This window comes from Bufo gargarizans, chromosome 6 (assembly GCF_014858855.1).
Source record: "Bufo gargarizans isolate SCDJY-AF-19 chromosome 6, ASM1485885v1, whole genome shotgun sequence".
NCBI lineage: Eukaryota > Metazoa > Chordata > Amphibia > Anura > Bufonidae > Bufo > Bufo gargarizans.
In genome coordinates this window covers 249,790,305-249,807,915 of record NC_058085.1, presented here as the reverse complement: position 1 = coordinate 249,807,915, position 17,611 = coordinate 249,790,305, and the positions used below count along the sequence as shown (strand labels likewise).

At 43.2% G+C, this 17,611-nt stretch overlaps 1 protein-coding gene across 3 annotated transcripts in view; it reads left to right on the top strand.

Annotated features, from left to right (window-relative positions):
* Nucleotides 1–9: 9 nt before the first annotated feature.
* TMEM134 (transmembrane protein 134) overlaps nt 10–17,611 on the top strand; it is a 19,345-nt gene continuing 1,743 nt past the window's right edge. Inside the window, exons 1-8 of one of the 3 annotated variants that reach the window (XM_044300289.1) lie at nt 10–95; nt 273–403; nt 5,279–5,425; nt 6,785–6,843; nt 13,467–13,556; nt 17,237–17,313; nt 17,390–17,434; nt 17,536–17,589. In XM_044300289.1, coding sequence (XP_044156224.1) covers nt 5,306–5,425; nt 6,785–6,843; nt 13,467–13,556; nt 17,237–17,313; nt 17,390–17,434; nt 17,536–17,589 — 445 coding nt within the window. In that variant the 5' untranslated portion in view covers nt 10–95; nt 273–403; nt 5,279–5,305. Of the gene's footprint in view, nt 96–129; nt 404–5,278; nt 5,426–6,784; nt 6,844–13,466; nt 13,557–17,236; nt 17,314–17,389; nt 17,435–17,535; nt 17,590–17,611 lie in introns of those variants that run through there. The other 2 variants (XM_044300288.1, XM_044300290.1) reach the window with 2 other exon arrangements.

The window sequence follows — 17,611 nt, the reverse complement described above, 5'->3', positions numbered from 1 at the left end:
AGCATGCGCGTTCGGTCAGTCGGCCGCTGGAGTCCATTTTGTAGTGAGGAAGAAATGTAAACAAAGACGAGACTACGTCACATGTCAGAGAGAGTGTATGTAGACTATTGTGCGGGGGCCATGAGTGTGCGCCCTTATGTGCGTGACTGCAGCGCTCATCAGCTCACTGAGTTATGGGATATTTCTTCAGTGCGTCACCTGAACTGGGAGGGGGTGTAGTCACGTGACCGAGAGAGGGGGCTGAACTTTTTCTTTTTTTTTTTTGTGAGAAGTTTGCAGGATGTTGCTGAGGGAGATTTGGAGGAAGGAACCCAGGCTTGTGGGAATGTAAGGACCGTGCTAAGGCACTTCAGGCTGGTCGTGTGCTCTCTATGTGGAAGACTGGAGGGTGACAACCTCAAAGGTGGGTGACCAGCTCAGGACTGGGAGAGTCCTCAGTGGCTTCCCCTTTAAATTAATGAGAGAGTTTATGTGTATTCTATTAAGGGGCTTCTCCAGGAGCTTTGTAGCATAGTTATGGTCCAGGGTTGTGCTGGACCCTGTGGCCCGTCCAGTGTTAGGATGGGGGGCACCGCTATGGACACAATCTCACTGCGCAAAAGTTTTCTGCCATTTTTCTGTCATGAGAAATAACATTATGTAGCTGACTGACATGAGCGATGTGCTAATGTCGGCACTACATAACAGTATGTTTTATAACTCCCTGCCTGCTGCTGTTCTGTCAAATAACAGACTTGTATAATATGCTTATGAGCCTCTAGGTGCTATTAGGGTGTTGCTTCAGCACCTAGAGGCTCGGTCTACGCACCCTTGGGCACACCCAGGTCCAGTTGATTGACTTTCGAGTTCTCCTCAGTGTCCCGTAAATCCCACGCCTGTGACGCAGTCCTGCTGCCAGCTTCCTCACTGCGCCGAAGGAAGCCGGCAGCAGGAGCGCGTCCTTCACTCACTGCGCCGAATACCAAACGGGATGGCTCGGGATTTAGGGGACACTGAGGAGAACTCGAAAGTCAATCAACTGGACCTGGGTGTGCCCAAGGGTGCGTAGACCGAGCCTCTAGGTGCTGAAGCAACGCCCTAATAGCACCTAGAGGCTCATTAGCATATTATACAAGTCATTTAAGAGAACAGCGGCAGGCAGGGAGTTATAAAGCATACTGTTATGTACTGCTGACATTAGCACATCGCTCATGTCAGTCAGCTACATAAAGTTATTTCTCATGACAGAACCCCTTTAAACCTCGCAGATCCTTGTATGTTTTTCTAAGGCTGTGTTCACATTACACTGGTGATGGAGCACTTCCCAACGTACTCCTAGACCATAAAGGATTAATTTAATCCCAAAATGGACCCTTTTCCCATGGAAACTGGCCCATAGCAACCAATCGGATTCCACCTTTCATTTTCCAAAGGAGCTCTGAAAAATGAAAGGAGGAATCTGATTGGTTGCTATGGACAACTACAGTCATGTGAAAAAATTAGGACACCCTTTGAAAGCATGTGGTTTTTTGTAACATTTTTAATAAAAGGTTATTTCATCTCCGTTTCAACAATACAGAGAGATTAAAGTAATCCAACTAAACAAAGAAAACTGAAGAAAAGTCTTTTCAAGATCTTCTGTAAATGTCATTCTACAAAAATGCCTATTCTAACTGAGGAAAAAGATAGGACACCCTCACATGTATTCCCTCTTAAATTGGCTCAGATCTCACACAGGTATATCACACCAGGTGCACATAATTAGTAGATCGTTACTCTGCATGTTGAATGAGGCTTGCCCTATTTAAACCTCAGACATTTAGTTTGGTGTGCTCCTGACTGTTGAAGTGAGAGTGAGCACCATGGTGAGAGCAAAAGAGCTGTCAGAGGACTTCAGAAAAAAGATTGTAGCAGCCTATGAGTCTGGGAAGGGATTTAAAAAGATCTCAAAAGATTTTGAAATCAGCCATTCCACTGTCCGGAAGATAGTCTACAAGTGGAGGGCTTTCAAAACAACTGCCAACATGCCCAGGACTGGTCGCCCCAGCAAGTTCACCCCAAGAGCAGACCGCAAGATGCTAAAAGAGGTCTCCAAAAACCCTAAAGTGTCATCTCGAGAACTACAGCAGGCTCTGGCTACTGTTGATGTAGAAGTACATGCCTCTACAATCAGAAAGAGACTGTACAAGTTTAACTTGCATGGGAGGTGTGCAAGGAGGAAACCTTTGCTTTCCAAGAGAAACATCGAGGCCAGACTGACATTTGCCAGAGATAAAGTTGACAAAGACCAGGACTTCTGGAATAATGTTCTTTGGACAGATGAGTCCAAAATTGAATTATTTGGACACAACAGCAGAGGACATGTTTGGCGTAAACCAAACACAGCATTCCAAGAAAAGAACCTCATACCAACTGTGAAGCATGGAGGTGGAAGTGTCATGGTTTGGGGCTGCTTTGCTGCAGCAGGACCTGGTCAGCTCACCATCATAGAATCCACGATGAATTCTACTGTGTATCAGAAGGTGCTTGAAGAACATGTGAGACCATCAGTTAGAAAATTAAAGCTGAAGCGGAACTGGACCATGCAACATGACAATGACCCAAAACATACTAGTAAATCAACCAAAGATTGGCTGAAAAAGAAGAAATGGAGAGTCCTGGAATGGCCAAGTCAAAGTCCAGATTTGAATCCCATTGAGATGCTGTGGGGTGACTTGAAAAGGGCTGTACGTGCAAGAAACCCCTCAAACATCTCACAGCTGAAAAAGTTCTGCATTGAGGAGTGGGGTTAAATTTCCTCAGACCGATGTCGAAGACTGGTAGATGGCTACAAGAACCGTCTCACTGCAGTTATTTCAGCCAAAGGAGGTAACACTCGCTATTAGGGGCAAGGGTGTCCTATCTTTTTCCTCAGTTAGAATAGGCATTTTTGTAGAATGACATTTACAGAAGATCTTGAAAAGACTTTTCTTCAGTTTTCTTTGTTTAGTTGGATTACTTTAATCTCTCTGTATTGTTGAAACGGAGATGAAATAACCTTTTATTAAAAATGTTACAAAAAACCACATGCTTTCAAAGGGTGTCCTAATTTTTTCACATGACTGTAAGCCAGTTTTCCTTTCCACCAGTTTTGCTAAATCTCCCTAATTGAGCGGGCTGCGGAAGCAGTGTTGCTCACTGTGCTACATTTATGGAACCCCTGTTCCCTTGTATGGGCGTTACGGAAACCGCGCAGACCAGTCGTGTGCAGTGTATGTTGGCCTGTGGGACTCCAGCGCCGCCCAGATGACAGGTGATTAGCTTATAGCCATCACTGTTAGGGCTTCACACGACCGCACGGGCTCTGTGCTGAGGGCCGCATATGGCAGTTCCGCAATACACGGGTCACCAGCTGTGTGCATTCCGCATCACTGATGCAGACCCATTTACTTGAATTGGTCCGGAGATGCGGTGCGAAAAGCAAGCAAGGAATGGAATCCCACGGAAGCACTACGGAGTGCTTCTATGGTGTTCCGTGCTTCCGTTCCGCAAAAAGATAGAACTCGTTATATCTTTTTGCGCAGCGGATGGATCACAGACCCCATTCAGGTGAATGGGTCTGCCATCCGCATGCGGCTGCCCCATGGTCGGTGCCCGTGCATTACGCACTGCAATTTGCGGTCCACAGCACGGGCACGGAGCCCTTACGTTCGTGTGAACAAGCCCCTTATCCACAGTTTATAGAGAGACATAGAAACAAAGTATTGAAAAACTATAGAACACTATGGTAGCGGTTTAGGGAGGTACTTCCACCCGAGACGCAGAACGGTAGCAGCAAAGTGGATGAGATTTTTAGAAAAATAAATTTGAAGCGTAAATTGATCTGCACTGTGAGATCGTGTCAATTTAAAGGGGTTCTCCGGGCTTTTAATATTGATGACCTATGCTCTGTTTGCCGCTGCTATGTCTATGACAAAGCAGCAGCGAGCAGGAAGAAAGACGGCACGTGCACGCTGCACGTCCCATCTCCTCATGCAGCTGATAGGTGGGGGTGCTGGGTGTTCGGCCCCCACCAATCTGATATTGATGAGCTATCCTGAGTAGGGATGAGAAAATCCACTTCAGATGAAACATCCAAGGTCGATTCACATAATACTTTGTTTGAATACTGTACGGAGCAGTCAAACAATTTAGGTGTATGGGATCGAGCTGCAGTACCAAGCACAGCCACTATACAACATATGGCGCAAGAGCCTTCAAACAGCTGATCTGTGGGGGTGTCGGGAGTTATCGATGACCTATCCCGGGGATAACCCAGGAAATCATCTATATTTGGTAAATAACAATGGGGAAGAGGAAGATACAGCTGCTGTTTCTGTGTGAGACTGCACGCCTTGAGAGGGAGCGTAGGCATCTGATTGCTCTCACTAAACTTAACAGGGTATTCTGGTTATATCAATTTATGCCCTATACACAGAATAGGGTATAAATATCAGATTGGAGGAGTTCCTACTGCCGGGACCCCCACTGATCACAAGTACGGGGGCCCTGTACCCCATGGAGCCCCGCTAAAATGGACAGAGCGGCTGGTCGGAAAAGCGTGCTGCCACTCCGTTAATTTCTATGTGAGCGCCGGAGATAGCTGAGTACAGTGGTAGGACCCCCCCCCCCAGGGGTAACTTGTTATAACCGGAATGCCCCTTTAAGATTTAAAAGGCGTTTGTCAGTTTTGACCATGTTAAGCTGCTGGTAGCACTAGATAGGAGCAGGGGAAAACGGTACACTAGGGATGAGCGAACTTGTTTTACGAGTTTGGGGTTCGGGTTTTATTACAATTCCGATATGGATTCCGTTACCACGGGCCATAACGGAATTCTATGACGGCACGCACCGTGAAAGCCAATATTTTTACTATACCTTTTATATATTTTAACATATTGTGTTTGTTATTAAACGTATTGTGGTCCAGACTTCGCCCACATTGTCCCATGTGTTAAGTGTGCCAGTCTTCCATTGCAAATTATTTAAATTTGAAGGGTGAATCAATTCAGACCTGAGCACCTGACCGTGGTTGTGAGGAGGTGAGCTATTTCCACATAAACCCTAAGACTAAAGTGATCACTTTAGTCTTAGCCTTGGATAAGGTCAGGGATGGGCAAACTGCGGCTCTCCAGCTGTTGTAAAACTACAACACCCAGTCTGCCTACAGCAGGGCATGATGGGATTTGTAGTTTTACCACAGTTTGCCCATCCCTGTCTTGGTGTCCGTTCTGGGTTCTTCCATGCACTGAGATGTGTAATCTAGTCCTATGTATTGCAGGTCAGACCACACTGCTCCAAAGACCTGATGGGTAACTTCACTATCGATGATGCATTTGAGATGTCTATTGAAGATACCGGGGCCAGATTTGGGGCTCTACATTTTGGTGGGGATAATGAGACTCAGCAGAATCGACACAAGTACAAGGTGAATTCAATTTTAATGACCACATACCCATTAATAATGGCACCCCCCCCCCCCCCCCCCAATCTCATGGAGACCACTCCTTTTTAAATGGATGCTGGCCCTGCAGTCACCAAGAAGAGTCTTGTGATACATAGCATTATATACCCGCCTGGGTGGACCGTGACCACCACAGCGGCACTTGTATCATCTTGTCTCCAACAGCCGGTTTCTTAGTAACAGACCCTCTCTATGCTGTCCACGTGTCTTCTGGGTCTGTCTAGAGCAGGGGTGCACAGTCTTTACTGGCATGGGGGCCGCATTGTCACATTGATGATTTTTTCTGCAGCCCTTTGAAATACAGCAATCTGTGCTCATTTGCATCGGCCTATTACACAAGACCGCGGTGATTCCTCCATCATTCGGTTCTGTTGATTAGCGCCCGCACATCCCTCATTACACAGGAAGATGTGCTGCCCTTAATCATAAATCTTTCATTCTGATCAAAGATGCAAATCAGGCAACAAACGAGAGATTACTTATTTATCGGCGATGATACAAGTCAGTGATGAGGAAGGGCATCTGTCAGCAGATTTGTACCCTTGACACTGGCTGACCTGTTACATGTGCGCTTGGCAGCTGAAGGCATCTGTGTTGGTCCCATGTTCATATGTGCCCGCATTGCTGACAATATTGATGTTTTAATATATGCAAATGACCCTCTAGGGGCAATGGGGGCGTTACTGTTACTCCTAGAGGCTCTGCTCTCTCTGCAACTACCGCACCCTCTGTACTTTGACAGGACCAGGTGTAATTATGTTTATTCTAACTGGCCCTGTCAGTCAAAGTGCACAGGGAGCGGCAGTCGCAGAGAGAGCAGAGCCTCTAGGTGTAATGACAACGCCCCTGTTGCTCCTAGGAGACTAATTTGCATATATTAGAGCTTCATTATTCTCAGCAATGCGGGCACATATGAACATGGGGCCAACACAGATGCCTTCAGCTGCCAAGTGCACCTACAGTTGAGCAAGTTACATAGGTACAAATAAGCCACCTTTGTCTTCTCCTTGGGTCCTAGGCTTTCACAGTGTAGGAGCAGGACCTTTTAATCCAGAGCTGTGCGGCGCTCCGGTAAGAAACGCAGCTGATTGTACAATCTGCTGTGTTTCTGTCCAGCAGGACGGGGGCCACATGTGGACTAGAGAGAGTTTACTCCACAGTAAGTTTGCAGACACTTAGGTGCTCCTTCCTTGTTCTGATATTGTTTTTCGCTGTCATTCCTGCGGTAAATGTAACTGAACCTGTTCTGCATTCCTTCCAGTCTCGCTATCACATTCTTTCGCATTTTACACATTCTGTTACACTTTTTGAACTTTTTCTTAGAACTTGGAGAATGATGAAGAAACAGAACATGTGAAAATTAAAGATATTAATATAGAAAGGTATGGAACATTATTGCACACAGTGTTGTATATCTGTACAATTGCTGATTGTGCAAGGAGTGACTACAGTCAGTGCTGATGGCTTGGGGGGACCTTACAGCCATCAGTCCAAGCAACATGATCACCAGGGCTGTCTAGTTGTAATGTATGCCTGTGCATGGAGCATTACACTCCTTTATATATTGCTGGAGGTCCTGGGGCTGACAGTCTGTAGCTGAACACGGTGCAGCTTTATGTGATCGTGATGAGTATTTATGAAAGCAGACGTGTCAGCCGTGGTGACCGGTCCTCTTTTAAAGGTCGACACAGGCCAACAACCATCAGATTGCCGAGATGGAAGCGTTCCTTCCCGACAGTCGGCTGCTCGTTAAGCAGAGGTGAAGCGCTGCATTTACATGCAGTGATCACATTATGAGGACAAAGAGTCACCATTGCAATCTCTTGTCCTCATATAGCTGCATTGTTTCTGGGCAGCATATCCCTGTTAGACCGCACAATCTGCTGCCCTGAAACAATAATTTAGGTGCCTGCATGAATGACAATTTTTTTCCCTTGTTCATCAGGTGATCTGCGGCACCTTTAAACGGGCTGTCAGGAATGTTCGCAGGAACATTTGTTCCCGATTATCTGCACATCTAAATCCACCTTAACCTCTTCAGGACTGGCCTACTTTGTTTATTTTTTTTTTTTTTTCAAGAGCATAACGCTTTTATTTTTCAAAAAATGAAATCGAAGTGTTGGCTCACCTCTTCTCTGTTTATGGTAGGGTGCCTCCAACCAAAGCAGATACACCCAATCCGTAGAATAAATATGTATAATATGTAGGTAGGTTGGGCACACCTCACTTGGATAAATCTATATCTATCAATTTTTTTGTTAAAATGCAAATTTTATTACAATAGTAATATACGTATAAAATTATAACTTAAAACGTATACACATATATGCGTGCAATATCAGAGATATAAAAATAAGATAAAATAAGTCTTTCAATAAACTATACCATTTGTCTGGATAGACATGTATATTGGACCCATACGGTGTATATGGTACGTTAGGAATGAGCAAGTGATATATTTTCTTATATGGCAGATCAATTGCTCTAATTCTCCTCACACCAGCATATTATGCAGTCCACATTGGATAGATTGTATTTTGTTGATTTATGTGTGGATAAGGAAGTCCGTTCTTGTTTCTATTCAAATAGCAGTTGTCATCTGTATAATGGGCTGTATAAAAAAAAAAATACAATGTTCATCTCCACACATAGGGTACTTTCACACTTGCGGCAGAGAGATCCGGCAAGTAATTCCATCTCCGGGAAAAAAAAGTCTTAAAAATGCCCGATCAGTCGAAAAAATGCATTGAAATGCCGGACCCTTCTTTCCAGTGCCATCCGGCAAAACGGATCCGGCATTTTATTTTATTTTTTCAGTCTGCGCAGACCGGAAGGAAGGATCAGGCATTCAGGCAAGTCTTCAGTTTTTTTCGCCGGAGATTAAACCGTAGCATGCTGCGGTTTTATCTTTTGCCTGATCAGTCAAAACGACTGAACTGAAGACAACCTGATGCATCCTGAATAGAGATGAGCGAACTTCTGTTTTAAGTTCGGCGTCTAAAGTTCGGGTTTGGATTAGCGGAGAATCCCGATATGGATTCCGACTTCCGTTGTGGTCCGTGGTAGCGGAATCAATAATCGGCCATTATTGATTCCGCTACCACGGACCACAACGGAAGTCGGAATCCATATCCGGTTCCAGATCGGGATTCTCCTCTAATCCAAACCCGAACTTTAGACGCCGAACTTAAAACAGAGGTTCGCTCATCTCTAATCCTGAACAGATTTCTCTCCATTCAGAATGCAAGGGGATAAAACTGATCAGTTCTTTTCCGGTATAGAGCCCCTGTAACGGAACTCTATGCCGGAAAAGAAAAACGCAAGTGTGAAAGTACCCTTAATAAGCAGCAATTCAGTACAGTCATACTTTCTGTCTGCAGTGCTCTGAGGGTTTACAGTGTGTGTTGTTGTGGTTGTGTGCTGCTCAAAATCCACTAAGGCATTTATGCAGAGGAACAAGTACAACATTTTGGAATGGCCATCTCAGTCCCCAGACCTGAATATAATTGAAAATCTGTGGTGTGACTTAAAGAGAGCTGTCCATGCTCGGAAGCCATCAAACCTGAATGAACTAAAGATGTTTTGTAAAGAGGAATGGTCCAAAATACCTTGAACCAGAATAAATAAATAAAAAATTAGACCCTATTGTGTTAAAGTAAAATAAAAAGTAGAGATATTAGGTATAACAACCAGCTCTATAAAAATATCACATGACCCTCAGGTGAAGACCGTAAAAAAAAAAAAAAAAAAAAAAACTGCCAAAAAGAATTTTTTTATTTTTATTTTTTTTTGTCACCTAACATCACATAACTTGCAACATCAAGAGATCAAAATGGCATATGCCCCCCAAAAAAGTACCAATCAAACAGTCACCTCATCCCTCAAAAAATGAGATCCTACCTAAGACAGTCGCCCCCAAAAAAGAAAAACTATGGCTCTCAGACTATGGAGACACTAAAATATAAAAAATGCTATTATTGTTTAAAACTTAAATGAGAAAAAGTATACATATTGGGTATTGCCACGTCCGTAACTATCTGCTCTATAAAAATGTCACATGATCTAACCCCTCAGGTGAACGGCTGTAAAAATAAATAAACTGTGCCAAAACAACCAATTTTTTGGTCACCTTGCCCCATATTGTGTGGGCAAAAAGATCATATGTACCCAAAAATGTTACCAATAAAAACTTAAACTCTTCCTGCAGAAAACGAGCCTCCGCACAAAACGATCGGCAGAAGAAAAAAAGCGTTCAGAAAATGGAGACACATAAACGTAATAAAAAAAAAAAAATGCTTTATTATGTAAAACTGAAACAAAGAAAGTAGACATATTTGATATCATTGCGTCCGTAACAACCTGCTCTATATACATAGCACATTATCTACCCTGTCAGATGACTGTTGCAAAAAATAAAAACAGTGCCAAAACAGCCATTTTTTTGTTTCCTTGCCTCTCAAAAAATGTAATATAGAACAATTAAAAATCATATGTACCCCAAAATTGTACCATTAAAACTGGCACCTTATCCCCTAGTTTCCAAAATGGGATCACTTTTTGGGAGTTTCTACTGTAGGGGTGCATCAGGGGGGCTTCAAATGGGACATGGCCTCTAAAAAACAGTCCAGCAAAATCTGCCCTCCAAAAACCATATGGCGTTCCTTTTTCTTCTGCGCCCTGCCGTGTGCTCTTACATCAGTTTACAACCACATGTGGAGTGTTTCTGTAAACTACAGAATCAGGGTAATAAATATTGAGTTTTGTTCAGCTGTTAACCCTCGACGTGTTAAAGCAAAAAATGGATTAAAATGGAAAATCTGCCAAAAAAGTGCAATATAGAAATGTAATCTCCATTTTCCTTTTAATTCTTGTGGAACACCTAAAGGGTTAACAAAGTTTGCAAAACCTGTTTGGATTAACTCAAGGGGTGTAGTTCCTACAATAGGGTCATTTATGGGGGTATCCACTATGTAAGCCCCACAAAGTGACTTCAGACCTGTACTGGTCCTTTAAAAAGTGGATTTTGGAAATTTTCTTAAACATTTTAAGAATTGCTTCTAAAATTCTAAAGCTTCTAAAGTCCTAAAAAATAAAATGACATTTACAAGATGATGGCAACATAAATTAGACATATGGGGAATGTTAAGTAATAACTATTTTATGAGGTATCCCTTTCTGTTTTAAAAGCACAGAAATTGAAATTTAGAAAATTGTAAATTTTTAATTTTGGGGGGGGTAAATTTTGGGATTTTTTCATAAATAAAGGTGAAATATATTGACTCAAATTTATGACTATCATGAAGTACAATGTATCATGAGAATGGCCTGGATGAGTAAAAGTGTTCCAAAGTTAATACCACATAAAGTGACAAAAAATGGCATGGAGCAGAAGGGGTTAATGCACTTAAGCATTAAAATGAATAATTTATTTTTGTGTCTCCATATTCTGAGAGCTGTAACATTTTGATGTTTCCATTGATGGAGCTGTGTGAGGGCTTGTTTTTTGCAAGGACAAGCTGTAGTATTTATTGGTACCATTTTGGGGTGTATTTGTCTCCTTGATCACTTTTTATCCACTTTATGAAAGGCAGAATGAACTACAAACAGCTCTTGATTTGTTTGTTGTTTTTAGTTTTGTTTTACAACTTCTGTATGAAAAAAATATTTTCGCTTTTAACAGAGTTTTCTGAGGGTGTGTGTAATATAATTTTCATTTTTTTTTTTTTTTTTGAGGAATGAAGTGGTTATCATTGCTACCACGTTGGGGTACATACTGCTTTACTGTATTTATTCTTTTGTTTCTTTTTTGTTATGGAGATACCATATGTATATATTATTTTATGTATTTTTTTTTTTTTTTTTTTTTTTTTTCACTTTTGTACAACCAAATCTATTACATTTTTTTTATTTTTTGTGTCGCTATATTCTAAAAGCCATAACATATTGTGCTGTATGAAAACTTTTTTTTTTTTTTGTGTGAAATTCTGTAGTTTTATTAGTACCATTTTAGGATATTGCATCAATACCGAATATGTTTAGTAATTTTTTATTTTATAATAAAGACTTATTGATGAACATGCAGGTTGGGGGGGGGGATGTTTGCTTTTTACTCTTAAAAACATTTTGTATTTTGTTTACTCTATTTATTAGTCCCACAAGGGAACTTGTACCTGCGATCCTTGCCTGTCAGTATACTACTGACAGGCAGCCTATTAGACCCTGCCTCCAGGATCTAATGGCCACCATGGGCCCCCTGGCTACCATAGCAGCCATCGGCACTCTGCAGTCGCTTCCAGGGATTACTCTTCCTCTGTCTCACCTGTTAAATGATGCGGCCACTATTGACAGCAGCATCTAAGGGGTTAAATGGCCAGGATCAGAGCTAGACTGCTTATTACAGCACAGCCCCCACGGTATAACTGTGGAGGTGCAAAAAGTTAGTGCTCAGCATACAGTTACATCAAGGTGCAGGAAGGGATTACAGGGGTTGTCCCATCTTGGACATTGATGGCAAATCACTAGGATATGCCATCCATGTCAGAAAGGTGCGGGTCCCACCTATCTCCAGAAATGGGGCCTTGGAAGTGAAGGAGAGTATGCTGCGCATGCGCATCTTGCTCTCCATTCATTGCTTTTTTACTTCAGAAATGAACCTGCTATTTTGTGGAACTCCCCTAACAGTGAATAAAGGGTGAACAGTAAATGGTTTAGTGCTTAAGGCCCCTTTCACACAAGCTAGTCTTCCCGCACGGGTGCAATGTGTGACGTGAAAGCATAGCACCCGCACTGAATACTGACCCATTCATTTCAATGGGTCTGTGTACATTTTTTTTCACGCATCAGTTCTGTGTTACATGAAAAACGCAGCATGTTCTATATTCTGCGTTTTTCACACAGCTCTGGCCCCACAGAAGTGAATGGGGCTTCAGTGAAAAACTTCACTGACTTGCTTCCAGATGCAATGCATTTTTCACTGATGGTTGCTAAGAGATGTTGTTTGTAAACCTTGTTTTTTTATCACGTGTGTGAAAAACGCGTCAATACGAATCAAAATGCATTGCACCCACGCGGAAAAAACTGAACACAATCGCAGTGCAAGTTTCACTGAACGCATCTGGAGCCAATCCGTATAGTTCGTTTGAAAGAGGCCTAAAGGTTTAAGGGGGCCCTCTGGTTAATGAGTTAATATTGGAGAATCCCTCATTTGGGAACCAGGGACTAAAGCATCATTCATTAGGAAATCTGAATGAGAAACTCCAAGAACAGGATTCTTTTATATTGAGAGTATGTACATATGTAGAATGAAAATATGCAGTACATGGCAATACCAGTCATGTAAATGAGATTTTACCAACTCTCATCCATATACTCTGTCACTAAAATGCATGGAATCCGAATTTTAAAGGCGTTTTCTGGGAATTCAGTATTGATGACTTACCCTTCAGATACCTCATTGATGTCAGATTGGTCAGGGTCCGAAACCTGGCACCCCCACTGATCAGCTGTTTCACGCAGCCGCCAGCGCTGGAAACTATATACAGTGGATGAAGCTGGAAGCAGTAGACTCCTTCTACTGGCCGTGGCGGGGTACTGCAGCTTAGCTCCCATTGAAGTGAATGGGAGCTGAGCTGCAGTACACTGGTACTGTAAACTACACAGTGGATGGAGCCTTCTCTGCTTTCCATGATCAGCAGATCGATGGGGGTGTCAGGTGTTAGACCCCTACCAATCTGATAATGACTTATCCTGAGGTTAGGCCATCAACATTGCAGTCTAGGAAAATCTCTTTAAATCCACAGCATGTCCATTATGAATTGCGTAAGGTGAAATCGGTGGCAAGTCCAGATGTAACTCGTGGATATTGTAGTAGATCTTTTACACTGAATTCATGTCCCATACGGACAGACCCCTATAGTTTGCCTGCACCATCTGGCTAGTCTACATTTGCTGTACAGGAATGTTGTGCACGGTTTGTACAGTGACACTTATCCCTTCTCTTTTGTAGAGGTCTTCCGACACTTTCTTCTTGCAGCTCTCAGTGTTCATTCAGCACTATTAGCAACAGTACCCAGCTATCAACACAAGGATGCCTCAGGTAGGTGCCGGCTTATCTGTAGGCACAAAATGTATTTTGTCTTAGCAGGGTTTTCTCATGAGGATTGCCACTTTCCTTGTGTCTCTAGAGCCTCCATAGCTACTTTCACACTCTCATTTGGTGCAGATCCATTCAGATAATACAAACATCTGTGTCCGTTCAGAATGGATCAGTTTGTATTATCTTTAACACTGCCAAGACGGATCCGTCTTGAACTCCACTGAAAGTCAATGGAGGACGGATCCAGTTTCTATTGTGCCAGTGAAAACTGATCCGTCCCCATTGACTTACATTGTGTGCCAGGATCCGTTTGACTCGGTTTCATGAGATGCGTTTTGGTGTCCGTCTCCAAAGTGGAATGGAGACGGAACTGAGGCAAACTGATACATTCTGAGCGGATACTTTCCCATTTAGAATGCATTAGGGCAAAACTGATCCATTTTGGACCACTTGTGAGAGCCCTGAACGGATCTCGCAAATGGAAAGCCAAAACACCAGTGTGAAAGTAGCCTTAGGCCTCATGCACACGACCGTTTTTATGGTCCGCATCCGGGCCGCAGTTTTTGCTGCTTGGGTGCGGACCCATTCACTTGAATGGGGCCGCAAAAGATGCAGACAGCACTCTTGTTTGCTGTCCGCATCCGTTGCTCCGTTCTGTAGCCCTGCAAAAAAAAAAAATATAACCTGTCCTATTCTTGTCTGTTTTGCAGACAAGGATAGGCATTTCTACACTGGTCCGCCTGTTCTGAGTCTGTCAATTCTGTTTATCTCGGTTATGTGCCCAATCCAGCACCTCGATTATTTTTGTTAATCTGCTCATCTAACAGAGTAATAAATAGCGGTGGTGTGAACGTGCCCTAAGAGGTGGGTATTTAAGGAGGGGAACCATTACTAGTCTAAATAACATCTCTCCCCTCCCAACATTCAGTCCCATGCAAATAACCTCTCTGCTGCTTCTCTAACATGCAGTCCTATGTAAATAACATCAGCCCCTCCAACATACAGTGCCATGTAAATAACATTGCTCCTCCCTTCAGGACAAGGTTACTAAGCCCCTGGGAGGTCTCTGAAGTAAATGCACAGAAGGCTATTATAGTCAAGTGATAAAGTACAGTCCAATGTAGTGTTATAATAGCCTGCTGTGCTGCCACTCCAGATCCAGGGGCAGGCACCCTGAACAGCATTAAAAAGTAACTAAACATTTTTGTGAAACTTTTGATATATCATAGGGACATATCAAAAGTGTTGATCGGCAGAAATGCCAGCTCCGAGACCCCCGCTCAATGAGGAGTCAGAAGCGCTCAGCCACGCTCTGCATATCAAAAGTTTCCAAAAACCTAAAACCCACTGCCCACCAAGAGTCTGCTTTCCCCGTAAAGATTGCACGCCACTGACAAGCCTCCCTCCACAGTTTCAGAGCGGTGCGCCGATTGGTCCGGCAGCCCGACCAAACCGACCAGTAATAAAGCTCCTTGCTGTACAGAGTTTTGTTACAGCCACTCACCTCAGTATAGCCATGCCTACAGCTGCCGCAGTCCGCATAGCAGTTGCTAAATGCAACTGCTGATAATTCTGCCATGTATTGGGAAGTATCAACACTCAATATCTGCAAACTGTGCCTACATAATAACAGCCCCACTCATTTCCTTTTGGTAAAACATATTTCCCAAATAATACCACCATTCACTATTCTGCAGTATCACAAATGGTATATGCTGTGTTCAAATAATAGAAGCCACCCTATTAGTCCCAATAGAATCAAACAGCCACAGTGCCAGCCATACTTTACACTGCTTCTTCTCCATGATCCTGCCTGCTCCAAGGAGCTTCTTTCTTTAAAAGGCCTGTGGTTGTTCTACAATTGACACAGTCAGTCTGGTCTCCCAGTGATCAGACTGGGCGTTGTTGTTGGTGGCCTGGTTGGTAAAGGTTAGGCTACTTTAACACTCGCGCTTTGTTCGGATCCGTCTTGTATCTGCACAGACGGATCCGTACCAATAATGCAAACGCTTGTATCCGTTCAGAACGGATCCGTTTGCATTATTCATAAAAAAAAAGTGTGAAAGTAGCCTTAATGATCGCTGCCTATAAAGTTTCCTCCCCTCCAGCTCTGTCGTACATACGTGTAGTAAGGGCAAACAAGACTTAAGTCACCGTTGGCAGACAAAGAAAGCCATACTCGTAAAACATTAATAAATACCATTTTCAAATATCTCTAAAACACATATGTAGATAAATCCTCAAATTGAAGCAAAACTGTTGAGGAAAAAGGGCAGGTAAATTCAGGAAACAAAGCAAGCATGGCATGTAATTTCCCTTGGTACAATAAACCAAAACTGCAGTTCTGACTAGTCTGTTGCAATATCTGCACTTATACACTACAGTTTTACAGATGTGTTAATTAGATGACGGAGATGGTTAGCGCCTATTTACTCACGCACGCACCCAGTCAGTATATGGGACACTGTTTCCTGGACAGGGTGTCATATATACAGTGCTCTGGTAAATGCTTTTCCTACCAGATACCCTGAGCATACTGTTCTTTGACTACGGAGGTGCTGTGATGAGGGCACCCCCCATTTCCACTCGCTTACCCTAAATAATATACAATATCAGGTGCATGTATTAGAACAGTGCGTTTTCCCACTTAGTCCTTTGGATCATCAGGGGGCTGTGTGGAATCCTGTTATGTAGACATAACGTTCTGTCCTGGACCATCGGGATGTCATATCTATAACACTTGTGGCGTGACTCGCTGCACTTGTATTTGTTTTACACATTTCATACGGGGGGGGGGGGGGGGCAGCATTTATTTATTTATTTATTTATTTATTATTATTATTATTTTTTTTTTTTAATACATGCATCTGATTTGGTAATTTGGGATTAGCCAGCAGAAGTGGGGGTGTCTTTACTGGGGACAGCACGTTCAGGGTGTCCAGTAGGGTAAGCATTTACCACAGCACTGTAGTATAACACCCTGTCTAGGTTGCATCATTGAGCAAAAACTTCCCCCCAGGGAAGTAACCATGCCGTATGCCGACTGGGTGTGTGAGTAGTTAGGTGCTAACCTATGGCATTGATCTATGTGTCTCTGTCATTAAACACACCAGGAAAAGCTGTAGTGTTGGTTTAGTGTATTAGTGCAGCTACTGTAGCAGACTAGACGATATTGCATTAAAGGGGTTGTCCCTTTCATGTCATCGTGCTGATTGCGCACACTTCTGCTTCTTCCTATCGAGAAGCTCCAGGGCTACTGCACACGACCTGGAGCTCTCACATTGAAAGCAATGGAGGGGCAGAGGTGTGGCGGGTTAGGGAACTGCCGTGCATGTGCAAATTCGCCGATCCTGCTATCCTGGTGATCAGAAAAAGAAAAGGAGATTGGCTAAACGCACCCAGTGGGTAAGAGCCGAATATTGTGTTTTAGAAGGGCTTTAACCAAGTTGGAATAGCACTTTAACCTATTACATGTGGTGCTTGCTTATATTTGCCTCCCTCTTAATGTATTTCGTGCGTACCTCCAGACTGCTCACACCTTATGGTATGTTCCTTGCTCTGATATAAATGTATGGCACCAATAAGAATGCGGGGCTTGGTGTACTGTGATAACTTTAGATAGGCCGGCACACATGACACGTTGGCTGCCAGTTATGTACTGTCTTATTGTTCTCTTCCAGCTGGACCAGACATCCTCTTATACAGAAGAATAAGAAGGTTGTACTGTCGTCCTTTCTCCTCCTCCTTCTAGGATTGGGTGAGCCTGCCTATTTTTCATGTCCCTTGCCTTCCTGTTTATGGCTAGGCTGCTAACTCTTTCTTTTCCTCTCCAGTTTTCGTGTTTGTAGGCGTGGGACTACAAGTCAGCCCGTCACCAGGTACGCCGGCTTTACAGGTTTATTGTAGTGTATGTGCATTGTGCGCCATTAACACTCTCTCTACATGACTGACCAGTCAAGATTTCCCTCTTTTTCCACAGCTGTCTCCAGTGCCATCTTCTTTGTGCCTGGTCTGCTATTGCTGATTCCAGGAGGTAAGGCATTAGGCTCTTTACT